At 49.3% G+C, this 20,382-nt stretch overlaps 1 protein-coding gene across 1 annotated transcript; it reads right to left on the reverse strand.

Moving 5' to 3' along the window:
• Nucleotides 1-801: 801 nt before the first annotated feature.
• On the reverse strand, nt 802-14,497 carry INHBB (inhibin subunit beta B). The gene is made up of 2 exons (XM_060774307.2): nt 13,041-14,497; nt 802-5,694 (listed from the first exon to the last, which is right to left on the reverse strand). Exons 1-2 carry the CDS (start codon nt 13,504-13,506, stop codon nt 4,919-4,921), a joined length of 1,242 nt encoding a protein of 413 aa, XP_060630290.2. The 5' UTR covers nt 13,507-14,497; the 3' UTR covers nt 802-4,918.
• Between the last annotated feature and the right edge of the window lie 5,885 nt (nt 14,498-20,382).

Genomic DNA, 20,382 nt, shown 5'->3' on the forward strand with positions numbered 1-20,382 from the left:
AGGACACATACATTTTGCTAATACAGCTTTCCACAACCCTTATTTTATTACAATTCCCATCAACCACAGTCAGCATGATCAATTATGGTAGTCGAGAATATCTAGAGAGTGTCACATCTGAAAAACTAAATTTGTGGTTAGCATCAGGGTAGGCTTTCATGGGACAAATTAATGGACTCTCTAGGAACTCAAGGAACATTTGAAGCATGTAAGGTTGAGTGGAGGTAATAAGGTTCACCAAGAGATTCTTGCTTTGACAATGGAGCTGTTATAATTATGTGCCTATTTCAGTCTGTGAAACATCAGAGGGATGCATAGAAGATGGCTACTATGCTGTTTAGTTTGATATATTGTAAGCCAGGCAGACCTGTCTTGGGAAATTAAGAGCTCCTCTTGCTATGAATCTTCAGGTTGACTCCAGATTATGGCAACACCATCACATGATTTTCTTGGTTAGATGGTATTCAGAGGAGGTTTCTTCTTGCTTTCCTCTAAAACTGTGAAAGGGTATGACTTCACCAAGGTCACCCAGTAAGTTTCCATGGCTGAGTGGGCATTTGAAATTTGGTCTTCTGGAATTCAGCCCAAAGTACCCCCATTAGAAAAAAAACATTCAGGTACAAAGGGCAAATAGCTTGTTGGACTGCCATAACAATGACTCCTAGCCAGCAGCATCAAGGACTGAAGGATGAGGAAACCAGCATTGCACAAAAACTCAATTTATAGACTAATAAAATAAATAGCCAATTTGGCATTAGGGAAACAGATGTCTATAAGATCCTCAACACATTCAGTGTCATCTGATCTGGTAAGCTAAATAGGATTGAGGCTAGTTAGTGTTTGGGTGGAAGGCCACCTGGGAAAATCGAATGCTGTAGGCTTAAGAGAGCTAGTATAGTGTTGTAGATTGGGTGTTGGAACAGGACTCTGGGAAACCAGGCTTTGGATCCCCTTTCAGCCATGAAATTGGGATCATGGTCTTTTGGCCTCAGAGGAAAGCAAAGGCAACCCCACTTTGAACTGATCTTGTCAAGAAAAGTCCATGATAGGTCATTTTCTGGTCATCATAAATCTGAATTAACTTAAAGACAAGCATCATAGCAACAGCAGTAAAGCTATATATTTCAATAGAAGGATAAAATTGTTGAAAATCCTTGTCTAGCATTGCAGTCTCAATGTGATTTAGGGGTTTCTGTGGCATTGCTGTCATTATTCCTGCTTCTGCTGCTGTTGCTATGTGCCTTCAAGTTGACTTGGATTCATGGGGACCTATCCTTGTGTTTTCTTGGCAAGATTTATTCAGAGACTAGTCACTCCCTTCCTCTAATGTTGACATAGCCTGTGCTAATTCCTAAAAGTGAAAACAATTGGAAAAGTTATCATACTCTTACAGTGTAGCTGCAAATAGAGTGGTTCAAATTGTGCAGCACAATTGTGGTACTGTACAGTTGTGAGTGGCTGCAAAGATTAGGTTCTTCCTAGAATATAAAAGCCAGGCCTCATGAGGTTTGAGAAGACTGGAAGAAAAAAATTCTTCTCTTCTGCATAAACTTGGGCTCCAGTTCAGCAAACCAAAATGCATACAATATTTTCCAAAGCAACAAGTATTCATATGGCCTTAGCCACCTATGACCCAGCACTTTCTCAATGTGTTGGACTACATTTCCTATCACCTCCTGCCAATACTGGCTGGGGATCTGGGGAGTCATACTTCAAAAAAGAAGCCTTGTTGAACCTCTGCTCAGGCTGCAGAGTCTGGCTGAGAGACCAAATTACCAAGTAGCTATTCTGCATCTGTTGTTGCTATGAGCTTTCAGGTTGACTCCAAGTTGTCACCATCATTTTGTGTGCCTCTGCCCGCTGCAACAGGGACGGATAACCTGAGGCTTTTCAGATGTTAGTCCACAGTCCCCAAGAATCATGGTTATTGACCATGCTACCTGGAGTTGATGGGAATTTGAGCATAATATCTTCTGGAGGGCGAAAGGTAGTCCTGTCAAAAAATTCCACTCCAACTGCCACTGCTTCGATGCCCCATTGAAACTTTGTGACTGATTCTCCTAGGCCCCACAAAATAGAATGACAGGTCCATGTGGAAAGCATTCCCTGCATGTAAAATAGTTGAAGAATTCCAGCCCAGCCCTTGTGGACTATTTCACCTACAGCTCTTTATATGAAGCATGCTGCAAGGGCAATTCCTAAGAACACAAGGAACACAAGGAAGGATGGATGGGAACAATACAAACCTTACCTCCTGTATTTTTGCCAAGGTCATAGGCATGACTTAAGTGGACCTCTAGTTGACTGTTGACCAACCACATACAGCAATGCACGCCATGGACTATTCTGGGGCCATAGGAACCATTCTCAAAGTACATTTGGGGGGGGCACAGTCTCCCCTCTCCATGCTATGCGACACAAGAGGTCTTCCAGATGTTTTTTGAACTGCAGATCCCAGCCAGCATTCCTTACTGTTGACAAGGCTGGCTGGCTGGCTAGGGCTATTGAGAGCTGAAATCCAATGGCATCTAGAAGGCTTCATGGTTCCCACTCATGCTCTAGGCTTTGCCTCCATTAGCACTAGCTTTGTGCAACTTAACAATCCAGAGAGCAGTCCGAAGAGTTTTCTTGACCCTCATCCTACAATCAGTTACACATTCAGGGCTTCATTTGACAGTGTGTATAAAACCCATTCAGCCAAGGAGACCTTGATCTTCCAAGCTGTGGATACTTTTTAACAAAGTTTTCTTAAACCAGGCCGGTGCAACGGCAAGAAGCTGCTGCGGTTCCCAGACTTTTTGTTTCTGATCTGTTTTATTTACTTAAACTGTACACAAATGTAAAATACTCTTGACAGCATATCTAAGTGAAAGTTGTTTGGTATTTAAATTATTATGGAGCAGAACCTACAAGGGACTCTAATAAACAAACAACATTTGGGTTTTTGTTTCCTCCTTTCTCTTAAAGGATGTACATCTTATAATGTCTGCTACGTACGATGGCATAGAAAAGATGTTGACCAAACACAATGGATTCCATTTCGTACCCTGAAAAAGAACTGTTAGGCCTCACAGGAGAGTGTTCAGTATTATTACATGATTGAGATATCTATATATATATATTTATAGGATGGCCTTGCCATCTGATAAAAATTACAATTAATATGCTGGCCTCTTTGGTTCCAAAATTTTATGTATAATACATTTCACTGTATTCATCATTATCACTTTTTTGCTGCTATAAAAATAACCTTTTTTTTTCAAATGGCAGTTTCTCTTGACTACGTCATGCAACTACATCAGTGCAAACATGAAAAGCAATCATTCGCTTTTTTAAAAAAAGAAGCAAAAGATTTAATTTCAAGTATAAAAAAAATATTTAAAAAGTACCATCTCATTTCAGTCCAGTTTCATCTAGTATGGGTCAACACTTTAAATTGCATAGCTCATGCGGCACTTGTTTTTAAACCTAGAGACAGTGAGCAAAGAGAAGTGCACCATCAAGTAAGTACCAACCGTTCAAGGCATTGAAATCTGCAAGTGCTATAATAACGTGCGTTCAAGCAGTTTATGAGTGCTATGCTAGAGCAAGTGGAGGGGAGGGGAGTGTTTAAGCTCTGCAGCCATCCTTGACATATTTGGAGGAGGTAATCGGGAAACAACAAAACAAAGACTGCCCTCTATTCCATACTCTCTCTCTCTTTCTCTCTCTCTCTCCCCAAGATGGGCCAGATGTTTCTTTCTTGTCACACTGCACCTCCCTCCCCTGAATCACGGTAATCCACCACCTGGCCATAATTTCTCTTTAGGGCTCATCAATGGATTTGCGCTATTGATGGTGTCTTGTCTCCTTCCCTCTTCTCCTTCCCAACAGCTCCAAAGGGGGTTCTGGTGTCATCCCTGGGCAAGGAACACAAATGGCTACTTTGGATGTTGCCAATGTTCTCAGAACATAAAAAAAAACTGTTCATAAGCACAGTGAGCAAAACAGGGACCGACAGGGCAGGTTAGGGAAAAACAAGCCCTTTACAGATGGCCGTAACTACAATAACAGTCCACATGGGGCAGGTATAGGAGCATCTAATGGTCCATTAAAGCATGAAATCATGCCAACGTATCATTCAGAAGAAATACAACAACCATTTTATATTAAGATCACAACATTTGCTTCTGTTTCTTTCAAACTCTCCCTCTCCCACCCGCCCCTCTGATTCCATCAATATTCTACCCTGGAAGTGCTATAGGCCATTTGTGATTCTTCTTTTTTCATAATATATATATGTACATTATGTTTAACATCAAGAGGAAGGGCTAATCTTTCCATAAGCAGGTAGCCTGCTACTTCCATCTTCATTTTTTTTTAGACCTTAGAGGTGATGGTGGTCATTTGTACGTTTGGTCACTTAAATACCTGTGTATGAGAATATATTAAACCGTTTTCTTTTCTTGCGCTTCCCACTGGTTTCATCCAAAGCAAATGGCTGGCGAACAGAAGGGAAATGGCTAGTAGGCCATCCACATGTCTCAATCGAACAAATGTACACTCCCCTTCGGCTACTGCTTTCCTCCTCCCAGCTGAATCATGCAACTTGCGTGTGTGTGTGTGTGTCGCTATGTGTACGTGTGCTTGTGTCCTTGGGTGTGTGGGTGGGATTTAAGGTACTTCATAGCATTAGTTTATAAGTGGTAGCATATTTTAGTGTTCTAGATCCACAAACCGCCACTGTCCTGACAACAGAGTGAAATGATATACGTCTTTGTTGTCCTTGTTGTTGCTGCCTCTGCAGTGATTTAAATATCCATCCATGCCTGGAAGGAAGAAATACAGCCAAAAACACCCTCTGCTTCCATTCAGTTTTGGAATTTTCTCTCCCCCCCTCCCCTATTTCCCTCCCCTTTCTGATGCACAGCCCTCCAAATCAGGCGCAGCCACATTCTTCCACAATCATATTGGGAACGTCCCTCTTCACGATGTTGTATTCATCGTCAAAGTACAGCATGGACATTGTGCTAAGTTTGGTTGGGATGCAACAGGAGTTCACGGTCCCTGGGTTGAGCCCTCGCATGCGGTACTGATTCACAACTGCGGTGTGAAAAGAGGAAGCTGAGCCTGGGACGCCGGCCAAGTAGGACGGGCAGCTCCCTTCACAGTAATTCCCAAAGTAACCCAATGGCGCTATGATCCAGTCATTCCACCCAATGAGTTTGAAGTCAATGTAAAACTGTTGCCTGCAACATAAATTGGTCCTGCCATCGCACTCCAAGCCTCTTTTCCGGATTCTGTGCTTGTTGTCAGCCAGCCGGGCTTGCACGACTAGAAAGGGCCTGTGAGATTCATCCCCAGGGTCCACGTAAATTGGCAGCACTGAATACTCTTCACAGGCCTCACACTGAATATCCAAGTTCAGCCTTCTCTCCCCTTTCTCAAACAGAGCCTGGATTGCTTCTGTCATGGGAAATGTGTGCCAGCCACTTCTTTTGAGATCAACTTTCTTTTCAACCACATTCCACTTGTTGCTAGTGTCCGAGTCTTGGAAATACACTTTGACTCTTACTTTTCGCCGGCTGCCTTTCTCCAAGACATATGGAAGCAGCTTCAAGTAAAGCCACAGGCTGGCTTGAACCACAAACAAATTCTGATTCCCTTCGTTGGAAATGAAGAAATAGAGACGCATTCTGGAGGAGGCCAAGTCATCTAAGATAACAGGAAAAAAAGATGGAAGGAGAAGAAAATAACATTAAATTCAAAAGAAATGGGTTCTCTTTCCCCAACCCCCTTACACACACACACACACACACCAAGTGAAATAGCTGCATCACATTATTAAGTGCCTAAAATAACATACATAAATGACTGAATCAGAAAAAACAACAATCAGCTATAAATTGCAAAGTAAACTCGGTGCATGTACCTGTGTTTAAAAACCCATTTCAAAGGAAGCTCCAAGAGAGAAACTAATCAGGCTTTTGGGATGTGGGGCGGGGAAGAACGCCAGAGCCTTAGAAATCAGTATACAAGCAATTAAGGTCCAATAAATTGAGAGGCATGAAAGGAACCCTATGAACACCTGGATAAGTGCTAATTAGGTTTTTTTTTTTAAGTGTCAGCCTGGCAAAGACAACCTTCATGTATAATTTTCCCAGAAAGCACAGACTGTTAGCAATGAGGGAATGGGGTGTGTGCTTTTTTGCACAGAAAGGATTGGGTTACAATTTAGATTTAATTCGGTAATCTCACCCAGTGGCCCATGACACCAAGGAACTCATCTACTTCACTAAGGCTGGGTTCTTAGCTGGGTTTGTCAATCTGAGCCTGAACAGCTTCATTTCGGGCAGTAGGGTGAAAGCACCCACAAACATATGCAATTCAATTACAGGGAAAGCTTTAAGCTTTCCTGTCTTCTTGAGCTGCTATCTTTCTATAGGCTGAATCTTTTGGGGATGGCAGCAAAGCAAGGGGAAACGGTTAGCTCCCACCTATATTCTCACATGGTACAAAGTTTGCCATTCTAGCTATAACTTGCCAAGGGGGGAGAGCTTGGGCAGCTTTGATAGTTGTGTAGAAGAAGGAAAATTCAGCAGATGTTGATACTTTGTCTTCCACACAACTCTTAGACGTGCAGAAGCCTCTTTGGCATTTGGCCATCAGGAACAATGGGCCTGATAGAGCTTCTCCTCAGGGGAATTTTAACTGACATTCCTAGCATAACACCATTGAGTTACTACAGCATTTCTTACTCATGGGTCCTACTGTTTCTGCTAGTATGAGTTACAATAAGCCAGTGGTTCTCAACCTGTGGGTTCCCAGATATTTTGGCATTCAACTCCCAGAAATCCTAACTGCTGATAAACTGGCTGGGATTTCTGGGAATTGTAGGCCCAATCACCTGGGGACCCACAGGTTGAGAACCACTGCAATAAGCAATGCTGAACTACACACAGTGTTTCTACACACACACACAAACCCAGGTCCTCATCAAAGACTGCAAGAAGAAATAATATCTGACTGCCATATATTCATAACACAAGTGATAAATGGAGGAAGCACTGATACCTCCCAACCCACTGATACACATGGCACTGATATATCTCAACCCAAATACCTCCAACCCAAAGGTTGAAATCCTGAACACACTAATCTGGGAATGAGTCACATTCAACTCAAATACTTTCTACTCAGTAAACATGCAAAGGATCCAAATGATTCTGTGTTTACTGAATATTCTTCATTCCATTTAATTCAATTCCACTTCCTGCAATATACTAATAAAGCAAACCTCAATGATGGCTAATAGTAATCAGTGAGTTTCTCTCTCCCTCTCCCCCTATATATATGAATGCATTTTATCATGATCAGAGGAGCAGTTACGCATAACTTGAGTTTTCTGACAGCATGATAGACAGAATACTACTGTCTATTATGTGTGTTGCTATTAATATTTAATTAATTTTTATCCCCTTTTCAACCAGTTTTGGACCAATACTGACCTCCATTGGACTGGGATACCTGCTCTAGAGAGGAGAATGTGCAGCTCTCCAGATGTTTGCTGGATTACAGCTTCCATCACAGGAAGATAGGAGTCCAAAAACATCTGGAAAGCTTGATTTGCACAGGACATGGAAACTTGAACAAGCAAGCAAGGCTAAAATAGCCTGAGCTGTGGCATACAGATAATAAAGTATAAATAAGTGAAATTGCTCCTCCAGAAAAAGAAAACCAATGAGCTTAAAGTGCCCTTCTGCTCACATCGTGGTTTCATACTTTCTTCCACAAGGCCTGCTAAAAATGCAACTGCTTGGATATCTGTCACAGACCTCCTGTGTTGAATGTAAAGCCAGAACTCTCCCTGGAAGCCAAGATGACTAAACTGAGACTGTTGGACTTATCATAAGACGTGGCTCACTTTAAAAAAAAGGCAAGAATGCTTAGCAAGTTGGAAGGGATGAGGATAAGAGGAAGATCACATTACAGTTAGATAGACCCAATCAAGTAAACCACAGCTCTGAATCTGCAAGACCTGAGCAGGGTGGCTGAGGAAAGTGTGACTTGGAAGTCTCTCATTCATATGATCACCATAAATAGAAGTTGACTTGACAACAGTTAACATGCTGAACTCATTTGTGGCACTGTTTGTCCATACCATCAGAGGGGGCCAAGTAAAGCCCTCCAGACCCTTATTGAGCTGCAACTCCCAGCATTTCCTCGCCACTGATTATGATAGTATGAGAGTTGTAGTCCAATAAGGGTTACCATTTGCTCATAAACTAAGAATATAACTTCGTAGACCTTGACTGTTCACAGTTCAGCACCCAGAATCCTTGGCTACTGACTCCTGAGAGTTGGATTCAAAAACTTTTGAATGGTCAAAGGTTGACTCCTGCTGACCTAGACTTCCTTGCTATGTCCTGTGTCTACAGGCTGCAGAGGAGAAAGGCTTGTCCGCCATTGCCTCTCTCTGATGGGACTCCTACAAATCACAAGTTGGACTTTCAGGTTTCTTTTAGACATCAATGCCATGTGGCGGCAAAAAAAGCCAATGGGATTTTGGCCTGCATCAATAGGAGCATAGTGTCTAGATGAAGGGGAAGTAATGCAACCCCTCTATTCTGCCTTGGTTAGACCACACCTGGAATATTGTGTCCAATTCTGGGCACCATAATTGAAGAGAGATATTGACAAACTGGAATATGTCCAGAGGAGGGCGACGAAAATGATCAAGGATCTGGAAAACAAGCCCCATGAAGAGTGGCTTAAAGAGCTGGGCATGTTTAGCCTGAAGAAGAAAAGGCTGAGAGGAGACATGATAGCCGTGTATAAATATGTGAGAGGAAGTCACAGGGAGGAGGGAGCAAGCTTGTTTTCTGCTTCCCTGGAGACGAGGACACGGAACATTGTCTTCAAACTACAAGAAAGGAGATTCCATCTGAACATTAGGAAGAACTTCCTGACTGTGAGAGCTGTTCAGCAGTGGAACCCTCTGCCCCGGAGTGTGGTGGAGGCTCCTTCTTTGGAAGCTTTTAAACAGAGGCTGGATGACCATCTGTCAGGGGTGCTTTGAATGCAATATTCCTGCTTGTTGGCAGGGGGTTGGACTGGATGGCCCATGAGGTCTCTTCCAACTCTATGATTCTATGATTCTATGATTTGAGAACTACTGTCTCTGATGCACACATTAGTGGACTGGTGATGACTGTGGAGGTGATAGATCTACAATATTGGAGGAGAAAACTCTGATTCCAGTGTGGACAAATCACAGGTGTGTAAAGAGATGCTCTGTTTCAAGGTCCTGCCCTCATGTGTTCCTTGAGATGGACAGAAATCCTTTCAGTGCTGGCCAACTCAAGGAACAGATAATCTAAATTAGTGGGATTTAGATTATCTGTAGCGACAAAGTCCTATTCATATCGATGAATATGCTCTAGGTAGGTAAGATTGAATTGGACTAAGCCCATAGTCTAGAAATGACCCACAAGTTGATTATAAAGACACAAGAGAATCTGGAAAAACAAGATGGATATAGCAGAGAAATGCATTTGGATAGACATTGCTGATGAGAAGAAAGAAAAATAAACTAAATGCCATATGTAATATTTTGGGTGAATGAGAAAATGCAGAAGAGGTTACTGCATACAGTAAATGAATGTCTGAGGCAAGAAACACATGGATACATTCTGAATTGATTTACTGTTATGTGCATGCGCTGGATGAACAGAATGTAGATGGATGAGCATGGAAGACACAAATAGAAAACAATGCAGAGGTGGCACTTTAAGGACAACCTCATAAATGAAGGGATAGATGGATGAGATTCCCAAGGGAGCAGTTTACAAAATGGGGTTTAAGATTATACAGAAAGCATACGACATGAAACAGAGTTAGAGGAAATGAGACAGAGACTGGAGAAGAGGAGCTGCATGGCAAAAACGAAGAGAAGAATATGTGGTATGGCAATGGCTGCACTCTCAAATACAAGTCTGCTCAAGCTCTGAGATGGAACAGGTCCTTATCTTTGTCCTGTCATCCTCCCAGACATTTCTGGAGGGAACACAGGACAGGGCCTTCTCAGTGGCTATGGGACTCGCTTCTTAGACAAGGCCCCTTCTTGCCATCCTTCAAGTGTGGCAGGGGATGGCTGAATGACAAAAAGGTCACATAATATTATGGATGGGAGAACAGATGTTCTCTAGGTCACTGGAACATGGAAGATGTGGGAAATGGCAAGCAGTTGCACTGAATGAACCAATATGGGTGGCATGAGAGATGGATTGTACACATGCATGAAGTATGACAGAAGTATCTGAGGAGCAACGATGTAGAAATGATCACAGTGGTGAGAGAATGGCTGCAACAGACAGAGTGACACACGCACAGGAAAGCAGATGAACAAGCTAGCTGGATTTGATGGGTTGGATGCTAAACTAGTCCATATGGGTGCTGTACTGCCTGGATTGATAAGAACAGGAATAGATTTACAAGATAAGAAGCCACAAGGTAAAAGGAAGGGAGGAGCCAGAATCCAGCACGGAAGTCACTGGATTGAGCATGCAATTTCTCCTGGCCAATTTGGGAAGAACTGAGAGGGATGGGACAAAACAGACAAAGCAGGAGTATCCAATCTGCCAAACAGGCACCTGAGAGCCAAGGTGATCAATGCGTTCAGCCTTGGCTTTACAAGGCAAAGGGGCAAAAGACAAAAGGAAGAGAACAGTCCAAATCCAGCATGGGACTGAGTAAGCAATTTGGCCTGTCTAGGAGAGGCCCTGAAACATCAAAAATCAAGAAGGATGGAACAAGATGAACAAACCAAACAGGCACCTGAAAGCTAAGAGCATCAATGAAACCAGGCAATGGGGGAAAGCAAGGTCTGGACAAGAAGCTATTGGGCTGAGTAAGCAATCTGGCCGGTCTAGGGGCTGCCCTGAAATAAGTCAAGTTGGGAAGAACCAAGAGGGATGGGACAGGACATACAAACCTGATCTGCCAAACTGACCATCTGCCTGGAGCTGTCATACCCTGACAATGAGCTCCCCATGCTCTGTTGTCACTTTTAGTAGTACACTATCATCACAGGCACTCCAAATTCCAAGCGAGGTCTTTCAACCCATATCGTAACTGTTTTCTTGCCAACTACTGGGAGATTAATAGTTTCTGAAGTTCTCTGCAGAGGAGTCCTCCCCAGGGAAAGCCAACAATGCCGAGGGAAGCAGGAAGTGGATGGAGGTCTGGCTCCTAGGACTCTCCAGGTTTGTGTGGGGTGAGCAGTGAAGGGCAGGTGAGAGCAGGGCAAGTGCGGGAGGATGAAGAAGAACCAAGGTAAGGACAGAAGAACCAAGATAAACGGGACAAGGCAGACAAACCAGGGTATCTGACCTGCCAAACCACCCATGGACAGCCACGGAGAAGGCCTTCTCTTCTGTCCCTACTCACTCTGTTTGCAATGGCAGTGGGACTGAGAAGAGGTCCTCTCCTGATGACCTTAGGGCCTGAGTAGGCTTCTTATAGAACTGTGGTTCTCATCCTGTGAGTCCCCAGGTGTTTTGGCCTACAATTCCCAGAAACCCCAGCCAGTTTACAGACTATTAGGATTGCTGGGAGTTTAAGGCCAAAACATCTAGGGACTCACGGGTTGAGAACCACTGTAGAGAGACATGATCTTCTGAAGAGCCTGGACCTACACCATGTAGGGCTTTATGGGTCATAACCAACCCGATTAACAGCATGGAAGCAATTGGGTTGAGCAAGCATTTGGCCTCCCTAGGGGTGGCCCTGACAAAAGGGAGGCTGGGCAGAGGGATGGGGAAGAAGGGGCATCCGATCTGCCTCACACACACCTGAAAGGCAAGAAGATGTGGAGGCACTTATTGTTCTTTTGGAGAAGTGGGAGAACTGTGGACTGGGGACCCTACAGGTTCAGGAGGGGTGGGTAGTGAGAGCAGGAGAGGGCAAGGGGCAAAAGGGAGGGAGGGAGGGAGGAACAGGAGGGTCCATTCTGACAAACAGACAACCCGAAAGCCATGGGGATGGGAAAGAGTAACTCCAGCTTAGACATGGGGGCACTTCCTGCAGTTTGGGATGGGACGGGAGGGACAAGCGAGGGGCATCCGATCTGCCAGACAGGTACCTGAAGGCCAGGGGGGGGGTGTAGGCACTGCATGTGGTTTTGAGAGGTGGAAGAACGGTTGAATGAAGGACTGGGGACCCTACAGGTTCAGGAGGGGTGGGCAGTGAGGAGCAGGAGAGTGCAAAGGGCAAAAGGGAAGGCAGAAGAGGGGGTGGCAGCACAGAAGAACCAAGGCAGGCAAACCAAGGGATCCATTCTGTCAAACAGACAACCCAAAAGCCATGGGGGTAGGAAAGAGTGACTCCAGCTTGGACGTGGTGGCACTTCCTGCAGTTTGGAATGGGACGGGATGGACAAGAGGGGGGCATCCAATCTGCCAGACTGGTACCTGAAAGCCAAGGGGATCTAGAGAGGCTGCATGTGGTTTTGGAGAGGAGGAAGAACTGTTGACTGAAGGACTGGGGATCCTACAGGTTCAGGAGGGGTGGGCAATGAGGAGCAGGAGAAGGCAAGGGGCAAAAGGGAGGGAGGAAGAGAGGGTGGCAGCACAGAAGAACCAAGGCAGGCAAACAGACAACCTGGAAGCCAAGGGGATGGGAAAGACCGACTCCAGCTTGGACATGGGGGCACTTCCCACAGTTTGGGATGGGACGGGATGGACAAGCGAGGGGCGGCTGATCTACCAGACAGGTACCTGAAGGCCAAGGGGAGGTGGAGGCACTGCCTGTGGTTTTGGAGAGGTGACTCAAGGACTAGAGACCCTCCAGGTTCAGGAGGGGTGGGGAGTGAGGAGCAGGGGAGGGCAAGGAGTAAAAGGGGGGAGGGGTGCACCGGGGGTCCATTCTGCCAAACAGACGCCCGGAAAGCCAAGGCGATTGGCAAGCGCGACTCCAGCTCGGACGTGGCAGCCCTTCCCTTGGCTTGGGCGCGAGAGAGAGGGGGGGCCGGTAGGGGCCCCGCTCTGCGCCCACTCACCCACCTGTCTCGGCGAAGCTGATGATCTCGGAGCTGGGCTGCTGGGCGGGGGCGCCGGGGCTGGCCTGCCCGTCCAGGCTAGGGATCTCCACGCGCCCGTCCTCGCGCACCTTCCCGGCGTGGAGCTTGCGCAGCGCCGTGACCAGGGCGGCCTTGGGCACGGCGTGGGTGATGTTGGGCCGCTCGCGCATCTGGAGGCGGCTGAGGATGTGGCGCTTGACGGCCTCCAGGAAGTCTCCGTCCACCCCTTCGGCGGCGGCGGCGGCGGCGGCGGCGGGGTCGCCCCCCTCCAGGCCCTGCCCCGCCTCCAGCTCGGGGCTCGCGCGGCGCCGGAAGCCGCAGGAGGTGCAGGTGTCCTGCGGGGCGGCTCCCGGCGGGGTGGGCGAGGCCGAGGCCGGCGGGGCCAGCAGGCACAGCAGCGCCCACAGCGCCAGCACCGGGAACCCCCTCCCAGCCGCCCCGAGGGCCATGCCGCTGGAGGCGCCGGGGGCCAGGCGGGCTGGCGAGCAGGGGCGAGGGGCGAGAAGGAGGAGGAGGAGGAGCAGGAGCAGGAGAGGAGGGCTTTCCTGGAGGGTCACTGTCCGGCGGGCAGCTCCGGCAGCAGGTCCTTCTTCATGGCGGCCCCGCGGGGAAAGAGGCGGGCGCTTGGCTCAGCCCAGGCTCATGGGGGAAGCCCAGGGGCGCCGCCGCTCAGGCAGCCAAGGCAATGCTGGGGACCCCCCTCCTCCTCCTCCTCCTCCACCGCCGCTCCTTCAGCTCCTCCGGGCCAGCGCGGCTCTCCCTTGTCTCCTCTCCTCACTTCTCCTTCGGAGGAACCCCCAAAGCGGCTCTCCCTTCTCTTCCCTTGGTCCCGGCTCCGTCCCAGGTCCCGCTGCGGTCCGCTTTCAAGCCGGGAGGAGCGGCAGCGCAGGGAGGGAGAGTTGGGGCTCTGCTCTTCCGCCCCAAGTGCCCAGGAAAGGGCTGGGAAGCGACGGTCCCTTCGGAGAGGCGTTGCTCTTGGGCGACTCTGCCGAGAGCGGCTCCTTCCTCTCTTCCTTCCTTCCTTCGCCGGCGAGTTTTATGCCTCTCTGCCTGACTCTTTCCCTCCCTCTCTCTCTCCCTCTCTCTCTCTCTCTCTCTCTTTCTGTGTCTCTCTCTCTCTTGCCCTCTCTCGCTGGCTTTCTTCCGCCTCCGGGCGCCCAGCAGAAAAGAGAGAAGAAGGAGAAGGTCGCGCTTGGGAAGGCGCCGGCTGCCTCCTCCTCCTCCTCCTCCTCCTCCTCCTCGGCTTATCTGCCGCTAATCTCCTGGCGACGGGAGGAAAAGGGGAGGGGGGTCTTCTTGTCTTCCCCTCCCTCTTTTTCCTCCTTCCTTCCTTCTCTCTCTCTCTCTTTCTCTCTCTCCCTCTCTCCGTCGCCTTCTTTTCCTGACCGGCCAAATCACACCATCGGGCCCACTTTTCTTCCCGAAACTTTTATACTGAAGTTCAAACCACGTGGGAAGGGCGGCCTATAACAAGCCCAGCGCCGCGGGCTCTGCGCTCGGGAGGAGGAGGAGGAAGACGAGGAAGGCGGGGGGGGGGGGGGGGAGAGGAGCCCTTCTCCTCCGCCAGGCCCGCGGGAAAAGAGGGGCCCGGACAGTGGAGCCTGGAACCTGCTCTATGGACACCCACATCCGCGAAGGCTCCAGTCCCATTATGGTCAAATAGTGTCCCCCCTTATACTGATGGAACCAAAGTTGGCCTTTTGGGAATCAGAATCATAGAATTATAGAATTGGAAGAGACAACCTCATGGGCCATCTAGTCCAACCCCCTGCCAAGAAGCAGGAAAATTGCATGCAAAGCACCCACGACAGATGGCCATCCAACCTCTGTTTCAAAGTCTCCAAAGAAGGCGCTTCCACCAATTCTTTCAAGGTGCTATAGAAGGCTTTCATGGCCGGAATTACTGGGTTGCTGTTAGTTTTCCGGTCTATATGGCCATGTCCCAGAAGCAGGCTGAAGCCCCCAAAGCCCCTCCCCCCCCCAAATTCTCACGGTGGTCTGCGAAAAGGCCTTACTGGTACATTATTTAAACTGTTATGTTTATTCATATCATGATCTGATCACCATGCTCAATATTATCCCATATGCATGAGGGTATTGGGGTAACGATACAAAAGGTTTGCTAGGGCAGACCCTCTTTCACTCAGCCCCCCCCCCCCCCCGAATCAAAATCCTGGCTACGGGCCTGCCCAGAAGCATTATCTCCTGACCTTTCGCCCACATCTATGGCAAGCATCCTCAGAGGTTGTGAGGTCTGAGGATGCCTGCCATACACAACCTCTGAGGATGCCTGTTATAGATGCAGGTGAAACGTCAGGAGATAATGCTCCTGGGACATGGCCATACAGCCCTGAAAACTAACACAACCCAATTTTTTCAATCCGTGAATACGGAATCCGTGGATACAGAGAGAGGTTATTTTCTCAAGAGTGATGTGGGCTGGAGCCAGGCTTGGATGCAACCATTTCTTTCTTTCCTGGGGACTATTCCCCCGACCCAGTGAACCACCATTTAGAAGGAGTCCTGCCCAAAGTCAGGTCAATTTGACCCCTTCGGATCATATGGGAGTCAGTCCCATTCAGTAGAGTCAAGGGTCACGAATTATAGGAGCTGCAGCCCAAAAATATCTGGAGGACACATGGCTGGTGTCCCATTTGTTACTGCCAATGTGTTGCTAGATCAGGCATGGGCAAACTTTGTCCCACTAAGTGCTTTGGACTTCAACTCCAACAATTCCTAACAAACAGCGGGAGTTGCAGTCCAAAACACTTAGAGGGCCCAAGTTTGCCCATGCCAGTGCTAGACCATTCAATCAATTTGTGGATCACCTTGTAGGTTAATATCATTGATTCAATGAGTCTACTCAGGTCAGGACTGGCAGCAATGCTGCTTGAATGCTACTTGGGGGACCCATTGGGGGAAAAAGCTACAATGATGTGATGACATTTCCCTCCTCTCTCCAGACACACTACTTTTAGGATCTTTGCTGCCCGGAGACTTATCCTCAGACCCTGTCCCATCCACTTTGAAGGCTGGCCAACAGGTCAACAGGGATTTATTGCCACATCCCCAAATAATGTGCAGTCAAGGAGGAAGGATTATTGTTCCCAATTGTGTTAACACAGACATGGGCAAACTTTGGCCCTCCAGGTGCTTTGGACTTCAACTTCCAGTAGGCTGTTAGGAATTGTGGAAGTTGAAGTCCAAAGCACCTGGAGGGCCAAAGTTTGCCCATGCCTGTTTTAACACAAGGCTTTGGCAACCTTGGACTGTAATTCCCATGCACCACAGCCAAATAGGCTGATGATGCAAGATGTAGTCACACTGTTGATGAGCCATAACAATATCAACCTGACTCCCCTCATCCTCATCCTAATATTTGAGAAATGAGGTAATGAGAGCGAAAGTGGCTGTAAAATATTGACAGGAGGCAGGTAGCCTCCCCTCCCCAGTGTTTTTGGACAGCAGCCCCTCACAGTCCTCGGCATTGATATAAGGCTGAAGGGGCTGGCAGTCTAACAGTTGAGAGGCCACAGGGGGCTCTGATATTGGAAATCCACAAAGTCTTCCATTCTGGTGTATCTCCCCCCAAGAAGGCTCCAGTTCCTAGATCTCAAACAGAAGCATGTTTTGGAAGCCTGAACTCTGCCCACAGGACAGATGTTTTCCCTACTGCCAAGGGTTGGCCTCTACTGAGCAAAGCAGCTAGACTGGGGATGCTGGGAGTCCACCCAGAGAACTTTGCCCTTCTTGACTGCATACTGCTCAGTCTCCCCAGGCCACAACCACGGGCAGGTAAGCTTTGAGGAAGTGGGGAAGCCTGTGCGTGTCCCTTGCTGCCCTCCATGGCAGGACATGCAAAGCGAGCCCCTTCTCTCCGGGACAACCCAGAGGGGGGCTGTCTGAAGAAGTGGGCTGTCTGAAGAAGTGGGCAAACCCATCCCCGGTGGAGAAAAAGGAGGGGAAGGAGGGGAGCCCCAGGGAAAGGGAACAGCCCTTCCTCAGAAGTTAGGAGTCAGGCCACGAGGTGCGTGGAGGACGTGTGAAGGCAGGCCAGAGGCCGGGGGCCACAAGGGAGGGCCTGGCTATGCCTGTCTTTGCAGCAAGGCGGCTTTAGGCGTGGGGCTGGCCTCAGTCAGGGCGCCACTGTGGGTGGGCAGCCCTCCAAAGGTCGAGAGGGATGGAGAGAGGGGGGACAAGGGAAGAGAGAACAAGAGAGGGGCAGAGAAGGAGGGAGAAGGAGGGAGAGAGGAAGAGACAGGTGAGAGGGAGGGGAGGGAGCGCAATGGACAGAGCAGGAGGGAGACAGGGTGGAGGAGAGAGGGAGAGAGGAAGGAAGGCAGGCAAGGAGAGAGAGAGGGAGGGAGGGAGGGGGGGGGAGAAAGGGAAGAAGGAGGGAGGGAGGAAAAGACCACTACTGACCTCATCGCACTAGCCTTTAACAGCCTCCCTAAACTACAAATCCCAGAATTCTGCAGGAGGCAGGAACTGGATTTAAAGTGGATTCATTCTCCAGTGTGATGAAGTTGCAGGTGGGAGGCAGAGGAGGAGGGGAGGGACAGAGCAGGAGGGAGAGAGGGTGGACGAGAGAAGGAAGACAAGGAAGAGAGAGGGAGAGGAAGGAAGGGAGGGAAAAAGGAAGGGGGGAAGGAAGGAGAGGGAAAGAGGGCGGGGGGGGGGGGAAGAGAAGAGGGAAGGAAAGAGAAGGAGTGGGGGAGGTGGGGTGGCCCATTACCCTCCCCGGCCTCCCTCCTTGTTGCTCGTCTGGGGCCCCTTTGAATTGGGCGCTGCTGCTGCTGCTGCTGTTTCATCCGTCGGGGAAATCAACCCCTGCGTTTGGGGACACTCCTGCTTTGCCACCCTTACTCTGCCCCTGCCCGAGGCGTCCTGGGGGTCTCTTTCCCCCATCCGGCCAACCAGCCTGGGCTGTTCTGGGTCCCTTCCCCTCCGTTTTGCACAGTGGAGAATAGAGAGAGAGAGAGACTGGGACTGGCCTTAAGAGAAGAGGGCGAGAGGGCGTTTGCTTGCACCTGGCGCTGCCAGGGGGCGCCTTGCCCTCCGAGGCCCGGGCAAGAGGGAAAGGGGAGGGGGTGGGAAGGAGGGCGAGCCCCCTCCCCACAAGGCACTGAGCCAAGCGCCGGCTGGAGGACGAACAAAAACCCGCCGAGGGAGCCCGGCAGGAAGAGCCAAGGAGGCGGGACGGGGGAAGGGGGGGGGGCTGATGCCACTTCGGCGCCTCGTGGCTTTCACGTCCCCTCCATTTTCCTCAGCAGGGCCTGGCTGGCACCTCGGAAGGGAGCCCAAGGACAGCAGGGTCCAAAGGATCCTCAGCGGTGGCGTGGGCACACCTTTAGCCAAACACTCGCTCCGTTGGATCTTCAGCCCAAGAGAGCGCATTCCCCTTTCTTTTCACCCGTCTAAGGCTCGCCCCATGCCCCCCTTCTTCCCATCCAGGTTGAAGCCCAAGGGCCCAGCGACGTGTCTAGGGAGAAAAAGAAGACCCGAGGCAGTATATGCCACCTGAATATTGGGAGGAAATTGACAGCAAAAGCGGAGAGTGCTGCATGAGAGTGGAGTCGTTTTCTTTGGAGGTTTTTAAGCAGAGGCTGGACGGCCATCTGTAGGGAGAGCTTTGATTGTGTGTTTCCTGCAGAATACAATGATTTGTGTGTGTGTGTGTCATGAGCGACTTGAGAAACTGCAAGTCGCTTCTGGTGTGAGAGAATTGGCTGTCTGCAAGGACGTTAACCAGGGGACGCCCGAATGTTTGAAGTTTTACCATCCTGTGGGAGGCTTCCCTCGTGTCCCTGTATGGGGAGCTGGAGCTGACAGAGGGAGCTCAACCCGCTCTACCCGGATTCGAACTGCTGCACAAGGATTTAACCCACTATGCCAGCAGCAGAATGGGGTCGGATTGGATGGCCCATGGGCTCTCTTCCAAGGAAGAGGGGTTGGGATTGCAGCCATGTTTCACTCCAACGGGGGGTTGAAATGCACGCCAACTGGGCTGAAGCCTTATTCCAACCCGCGGGACTCCTTGCTGAGCGAGTTGGATGTTTATGATCTCGAGCAGGCCTCCTCCAACTCCCAGAAGCCCTAACGAGCTTGTCCAATTGTCGGGAATTCTGGGAGTTGAAGGCCCAAACAGTTGGAGGGCCGCAGTTGGAGGGTGCCTGACCTAGAGATTGGAGAGCGAGTGCAGTTTGGCCCGCTTTAGGGACCAGGCTCAGTGCGAGGGAACCCTTCAGCGTGGGCCTCCTCTCTCTGCCCAAAGAGTGCAAAGCGCAGCTCCGGCGATTCCAGGGCGTTTGCGTGGCCAGGAATCGGGCGCCGTGGGGCCAGGAGTCGCGCGAGGCGGCAGTGGCAGTGGCGGCGGCGGCGGCGGGAGCGTGGGCCTCCGGCGTGGAAACTCTGGGCGAAGGGCGCCGCCTGTCGCTCGCGGCTGGAAATGGGCCAAGCAGCCCAAGGCCTCGCTCCCTGCCTCTCTCCCTCCCTCCCTTCTCTCTCTCTCAATCCGCGCCCCTGACGCCGGGCTGCCAGTTGCTCACTTCGGCGGCCTGATGGCAATAAAGATGTAATTCCTTTAATAACTTCATAAAATGCATACCCACGCCCTCCGCACGCACCAGGCGCACCAAGGCGGTGACCTTCTCAACCCCGCGGAGGGGCATCTCATCACACGAGAAAGAAAACATCCACTTCAAATCCGGTTTCTGCCTCCTGCAGAATTGTGGGGTTTGTAGTTTAGTGTGGCTATTAAAGGCTCCACTCTAAACTATAAACACCAGAATTCTGCAGGAGGCAGAAACCGGATTTGAAGTGGATTTTTTCTCTAGTGTGATGAAGTATTGAATCCTAGTTTGCGTGCAGCCCAGCCTCCCTCCCCTTGCGGGCCTTGGTGCTCCTGGACCGCAGCCTTTAGTCAAGACACCTGGCCCGAGGAGTTTGTTTATGTATTTATTTATTTACAGCTAAAAATATTGCAATAGAGGCATTGCATGCACCTGAGCTGAAGGGGAAAGGAATTGTTGCAATCCATATTGTAGTAAAATTCCAGAGGGTTTGAACATATTAAAAACTCCTTCTTTATTTATTTATTTATTTATTTACAGCTTTTATATTCCGCCCTTCTCACCCCGCAGGGGACTCAGGGCGGATTACAGTGTACACATATATGGCAAACGTTCAATGCCAATTTTTGACGTACAAACATATACAGACATACACAGAGGCGATTTAACTTTTTTTTCTGGCCGCCAGGGGAGCTGTCACTTTCCTCGTCCATCTGCGATGCTGATGAAGCACCTCCGCATTCCCCGCATGCT

Source organism: Anolis sagrei, chromosome 1 (assembly GCF_037176765.1).
Source record: "Anolis sagrei isolate rAnoSag1 chromosome 1, rAnoSag1.mat, whole genome shotgun sequence".
Taxonomy (NCBI): domain Eukaryota; kingdom Metazoa; phylum Chordata; class Lepidosauria; order Squamata; family Dactyloidae; genus Anolis; species Anolis sagrei.

What these genes read in the sequence shown, in the direction of transcription:
- INHBB (XM_060774307.2), bottom strand. Translation starts at nt 13,506, where the DNA reads ATGGCCCTCGGGGCGGCTGGGAGGGGGTTCCCGGTGCTGGCGCTGTGG. An exon ending in CATCAGCTTCGCCGAGACAG is followed by an intron (nt 5,695 to 13,040) that starts GTGGGTGAGTGG and finishes CTGTTATCTTAG; the next exon opens with ATGACTTGGCCTCCTCCAGA.